Source organism: Talpa europaea (assembly GCF_964194135.1).
Source record: "Talpa europaea genome assembly, chromosome: 15".
NCBI lineage: Eukaryota > Metazoa > Chordata > Mammalia > Eulipotyphla > Talpidae > Talpa > Talpa europaea.
Window position 1 is genome coordinate 86,520,578 of NC_140083.1, and position 6,022 is coordinate 86,526,599.

General features: G+C 52.1%; 1 protein-coding gene across 1 annotated transcript in view; it reads left to right on the forward strand.

Annotated features, from left to right (window-relative positions):
- MUC19 (mucin 19, oligomeric) overlaps positions 1–5,719 on the forward strand; it is a gene marked incomplete at both ends in the record, with an annotated part of 29,879 nt that extends 24,160 nt beyond the window's left edge. The window contains 6 exons of the mRNA XM_084256199.1: positions 13–169; positions 793–918; positions 1,260–1,401; positions 1,943–2,106; positions 2,742–2,815; positions 5,465–5,719. Of these exons, the coding sequence (XP_084112325.1) occupies positions 13–169; positions 793–918; positions 1,260–1,401; positions 1,943–2,106; positions 2,742–2,815; positions 5,465–5,719 (918 nt within the window). The remainder of the gene's footprint in view (positions 1–12; positions 170–792; positions 919–1,259; positions 1,402–1,942; positions 2,107–2,741; positions 2,816–5,464) is intronic.
- Positions 5,720–6,022: the final 303 nt, after the last annotated feature.

The window sequence follows — 6,022 nt, forward strand, 5'->3', positions numbered from 1 at the left end:
CCATGCCCCCAGGTGGACCCCAGTGCCTACTACGACGCCTGCATCGAGGAGGCCTGCGCCTGCGACATGGAGGGCAAGTACCAGGGCTTCTGCACGTCGGTGGCCATGTATGCTGAGGCCTGCAGCGCTGTGGGTGTCTGCGTGACCTGGAGGCGGCCAGATCTCTGCCGTAAGTGGCGTCAGGGTGGGCGGCCTGAAAACGGGTGTGGTGGAGGCCCCTGTAGCGCAGCCAGCCCCCCTCCCGCACTTCCTGCCACAGTCACACAGCCTTGCCTGGCAAGGCTGGGGCCTGGCGATGCGCCCGTCTGGGGTGGGGGGCGGTGCCTGTTTTAAAATCCAGCACCTGGCACGCCCGTCACTCGCTCAGTTCCAAGAGGTCCCTGTGCGCAGGCCGGGGACGCCTCCATGCTCCGATGAGCGGGGGCTGTCTTGTCTGTCTAGCATCCCCGGTGCCCCTCAGCGCCCCCACCCGCGTGTTAGTTTTGGTTAAAAATGTGAGCTTGGACACGAAAATCGTGAATCTGGATTATGACCTAAATTATCTCAAAATGGGAAAATTCGCGTTTGCCTTTCCATTTCAAACGACTGTTCATGCCTGATTTAAAGGAAAACGCATTTGGACGCTGAGTGTTACCCCTTTGCCGGGAGCTAGTTTCCGTCACACAGCACATGGGCAAAGGCCACCTTGCTCAGGCTGTTCCAGACACCCCCTCCCCCTGGAGCCGTGGGCAGGTGGGGGCGGGTCCCGTGGCAGGCGGCGCGCCGCCTTGGGCCTGACGAGCTATCTTGCAGCCGTGTACTGCGACTACTACAACTCCCCTGGGGAGTGCAGCTGGCACTACGCGCCGTGTGGGACAGTGACCGCCAAGACCTGCAAGGACCACGTCATCGGCCAGAAGTTCTCTGCACTCCTGGAAGGTAAGACAGCTCAGTGCCAACCACAGAGTGGTGAGAGAGAATTAGGCTAACAACTTAAGGCTAGAAAAATGTGAGTTTTGGCCAATTCAGTCTCTTCTGTTTTGTAGTTTAGTGAAGAGTTACTTCCCTCTGTTATGCTCGTCCTGTTTCTAGACTAGGGACGTTTTCTCTATAAACCCCCCTTGATAGCAGCTCGTGAGGATGCCATGGGGTGGCCCCAGGGTCTGTCCCTCCGCCTTCCCACAGGCGACCTTGTCTGGAATCAGTGCCTGGCCGGGCCCATCTCTGTGCTGGGTGCTGGGCTGGGCCCTGGGGTGCAGTGTCCGTCCCTGTGCATGCAGGCTGCTACGCCCAGTGCCCTGACGCTGCCCCCTACCTGGACGAGAACACCATGAAGTGTGTGACCTTGTCTGAGTGCAGCTGCTTCTACAACGATGTGATCCCCGCGGGGGGTGTAGTGCAGGACGACTGTGGGAGGACGTGGTGAGTCCCCCGACGCCCGTGGCGGTTCTGACTCTCGGCTCCCGGGAGAAGCAGGGTGCTGTTCCCCTCTGTCCCCACGAGGGACCGCTTGGCGTTGTTGTATGTACCTGTGCCTGTGGTTTCTGTAAGTCCCCAAACCTGCCGGTGTTTTGCTCCCCCTGCACTAAGCAATGCAGGCAGCATCACCAGGCAGCACCAGGTGAGGAGGAAGCTCTGATGGAAATGTCAGGCTGAGTTCAAGGCTCCAGACAGAGCCTCGGAGGCCAATATGGGGTCTCCACTAGTGCGTGGGGGCCTCCCAGAGCCACAGGAGCCTGGGAGGCAGGGCTCACAGCCGTGTCCTCTGGCCCAGATCTGCGGTGAAGTGACTGGGCCCCGGCAGTCAGAAGCAGCCAGTGGCCGGCCTATGCCTGGGGGCTGCCCCCCAGTAGGAGCTCTCCTGCTGAACTCCATGGCGACTATCACAGACACTTTGACTTTAAGCTTGGGAGGTGCTTGTGATTAGGAGTTGAGATCTCAGATTCATTCTTTAATCTTCCAGCTACTGCATCGCGGGGGAGCTGGAGTGCAGTGGTGAGTGTGTCCCCTGCCCCGTGGTCAGCACAGAGCTGGCCCACACCTCTCCGGCCTGTGGCAGCCATCCTGGGGCTGGCTCAGCTCCTATGCTGCCTGGGCCCTTGGAGTCCCCCGCAGAGGGTGGGGCCGGTGAGACTGACAGAGACAGGGTTAGGTGATCGGGGCTGCTCATAAGCCACACACACCCCAGAATAATCCCATTGAGCTTGGTGAGAACATGCTGTGTGCAGGGGAGAGGTGACGCAGGTGCCCCTGCAATCTAGGACTTTGTTCTACGTTTTTATTCCTGTAAATAATACTAATTTACGGTTGTTTCAGAAAAGGACACTAATTCAACATTTAGAGGTAAGATCATATTCGTGCTTTAGATGTGTGTTTTGGATTTCTCTTTGTGGTTAATCCTTTGTGTTTCTGTGTGAACCTGGGCCAATAGAGTTTGCTGGTAAATCTGCTGATACCAGAATCGTACAGTGAACAGTTATCAGAACATGTCAGAATGTTGCTTGGCTATACTCTGAGCCAAGGTAAGGAGGCAATCAGATCTATGTGCTTATTAAACAGCATCTTCCGAAGCTTGGCGTGTTTAGACAACAAATGGGACAATAGCTGTGTCAGAACGCACAGGCGGCGCCAGATAGGGGCGACTTGCGTCCCCTCCAACCCTGGCTCTGCCATGCACCCCATGGCATCTCGGCTCAGTCCGCTCAAGGGTGTGCTGGCAGAACGCAGCCACTGTTGTCTGGGACAGTTCACTTCCCATGCAGCTAAGTGTTCCTGCACCATGGTGGTGGCCGAGCCCTGTGTGTGGGGTGGCCCTGTGGGGGTGGAGTGGTCCCAGGTATGTGGTCCAAAGAGGGGTTTCATTTCTGTTGAATGTATTTGGGGTCATGTCAGCCACTGGGGAGCCAGGGCTTAGCTGTGGGTGACACACTGAAGCTATTTAAAGCTCAGTTATTACTGTTCACTCACCTGGAGACAAGGTGTCCACATCAGTTTCTGAACCCAATTCCGTCCCCACGAGTCTTTGACTGAGTGATGACAACAGACAAAAGTTCCTGGTTTGGGATGGGAATAGTTACCATATGATGTGATTAACTTACATAAAAATGTGTTTTGTCTGCGTACAATCTTGGAAAATTTTGCTTAATTTATGGAAACTAGTTTCTTGAACTAAATTTCCCAGTAAAAATTATTCAGGTAATGCGTTTTCACACACTGTGTCTTTCCCAAATAGTCTCCACCTCGACAGTGACATCCATGCCCAGCACTGAAGCAGGTAAGATGCACCTGTTAGCTTTTGCTTCTCAATTAGCAGCGAAAGGAATTTACGACACCGTCATTGTGCCCCTTTTTTTTGGATCTGTCATTCCGCGCTGACTCATTCCCTAAAGGCCAGGCAGCAGGTCCCATGTCCAGTGTGACACGACCAAGCAATAACTTTCCTCCAAATTAGCATGTCCTCAAGACACTTCACGCACCGTGGTTGTGGAGAAAGTGCCTGCTACACAAAAGTACATGTTGAATTCCTCGTAGCTCACTTATAGTTTCTCTTTTGCTCAGACCAAGGAATTTTACCTTACTTGGCAGGGGCAGGAGAGTACAAAAGTACACTGAAAAGTGTTAGCGTTTGATAAGTACACGTAGCCGTTACACGTAATCACATGCTGGCAATCTAGAGGTATCCAAACGGCTCTCAGTAAATGCTCTGTAACCTTGTCCTTCAATGCCGTTGAACACACATTTCCACTCACACCTCTCGGGCCCGGTCACAGCAGTTGTGCTGGTTGCAGCACCGGTCGGCCGCCCCTCCCCCACGATTCTGTCATCCTGGCACAGCTGCTTTTGCAGTGATAACATTTTGGGGGGAAATGTTACTTCAATCACTTCAACTCTAAAGGGGCTTTTAGAGGAAGCTTTTGATGAATACACGATGCAAAGTGATAGTTCTTTGACCTCTTACTTGTGGCCTATAGATTTGTAAAGTTTAATTTCACATTTAACAGCCGTTTACCTATGTGGTCTAGTTTCTCTGAAACTTAATCTCAGGTTGATCAACTTGAAAATGACCTCAGGGGTTCTCTGGAACCTGACTTTCCTCTCCTTGGAACTCATGTCTGTGTTGTTTTCTCAAAAAATAGCAGCATCCACTCGTGGAATCACAGCGTCAGGCGGTAAGTCTCCAGGTGGGTGAATCTATAGCCTTTCAAATGCCGACAAGATGTAGGAAATTTTCTCAGCTTATGTATCAGAACCAACATAGCCACTGCCTATACATAGGGTCTGTTTCCTAGCCGAGCACTGCCTGTCGTCTGCTCATTCCTCCTCTTTGAAATAGCAAGTGCCTTGAAGCTACAAGGCTCACCATCCTCCTGCTCCCCACGACAAGGTCCCAAACCGCAGTGCTGCACTTAACCACACACTTGTATGATGCACGCACGGCACTTCTGTTTCCTGGCCCAAACTTTCTAATGCAGGTTTTGAGTATTGGCACAGAATATTTGGTGAGAGAAAGACTGTTAATATTAGGTATACAAGGTGATATATTTGATAATGAGATGTTTGGCCACTGGAGCTGACTCCCCTTCTCCAGAATACAGAGACAACGTAACCTCCAGACTCTGGGGATTACAATGATCTTTCATGTTTTAGAATCACTATGGTCACTTTAGGTACCTTTATAATTCTAAATGTTTTCTGATTATCCGGGAATTAACACAGTCCTCCTAAGCAAAGCACAGGTTGGGACTGCTCTGGCAGAAATTGCTGATAGAAAATACAAGGTAGGGAATGAAAGGCATGACATAAGATGGTGTTTATCACGTGAAAGAAAGAAAAATTAAAGGGGGAGAAGGTAGAATGAGTGCTAGGGTAAAACATGGAGAGAGAAAGCATTAAAGTATCATTGCACATATACTGTATGATTTCATAAGCATGAGAGGACTAACTGTGCTGAAATAAGTGACAACTGCACAATCATTTGTAGAAAAGTAACAAGATCATCTGTTGCAGAAACTGAAAGCAGGAGACCACAATATGAAACAAAAGGGACAACTGTATCATACCCCACATATTCAGAAGTGACTGAAACAAACTTAGAAGGATCAAGGACAAGAGAATCATCACCAAAGGAATCAAGGACAACTGACAAAATAGTTGATACCTCACAAACAACTGGACTATCAGGCAAGGGGACAGAGCCAACAGGTGTATCATCTAAAAGCCCAGGAATTACAAAACCATCAAAGGCTAATTCAGGAACATCTGAATCAGGATGGAGTGGGGTAGCGAACACTTTGTCATCGTCCACACTTAAAGAAAGTGGTAGAATTACTGGTAAAAATACACACACAACTGTAGAATCTGGCACGGAGACAGGGAACACGAAAACATCCCAGGAAAAATCAGAGACAGCAAGAACCGATGGCTCATCTAGCACTGCTGAGCCATCATCTGAAGAAAGAGGGACAACAAGACCCTCGGGTGCCAGGACTGCCACCACGGGACCCGGAGCCGAAGGTTCTGGAACTGCTGGATCCTCGCCCAATGGTCCGGGAACGACTGGCTCTTCGCCGAACGGATCCAGGACGACTGGGCCATCTGCGGGAGGCTCCGAAACCACGAGGTCACCGTCAAAAGGACAGGAGACCACGGGCTCACCCACTGGGGGGTCTGGCACGACGGGCGCTTCGGGTGCAGGTGCTGGGGCCACTGGGTCGTCCCCAAAACCGCCACAGACAACTGAGTCGTCACCGAGGGAGTCGGCCACAAGCGGACATTCCTCTCGTGAGACCGGCAAGACTACCCACAGGCATCACGGCGCAGGTGGGACGGGAGCCACAGCTGATAGCCGAGAGACAACTGCGTCCCGAGAATCGTCGACAAGTGGCCACTCCGGTGAGGGCTCTGCCACAACAGGACCTTCCGGTGTAGGGTCCCGCACCACCCAGACACACGGTGGAAGTCCAGACGCAACGGGTCCATCTGGCGTGGAGTCCGGCAACACCCAAAGCCCTGGTGGCACATCGGGAGCCCCCCGGCCCTCGGG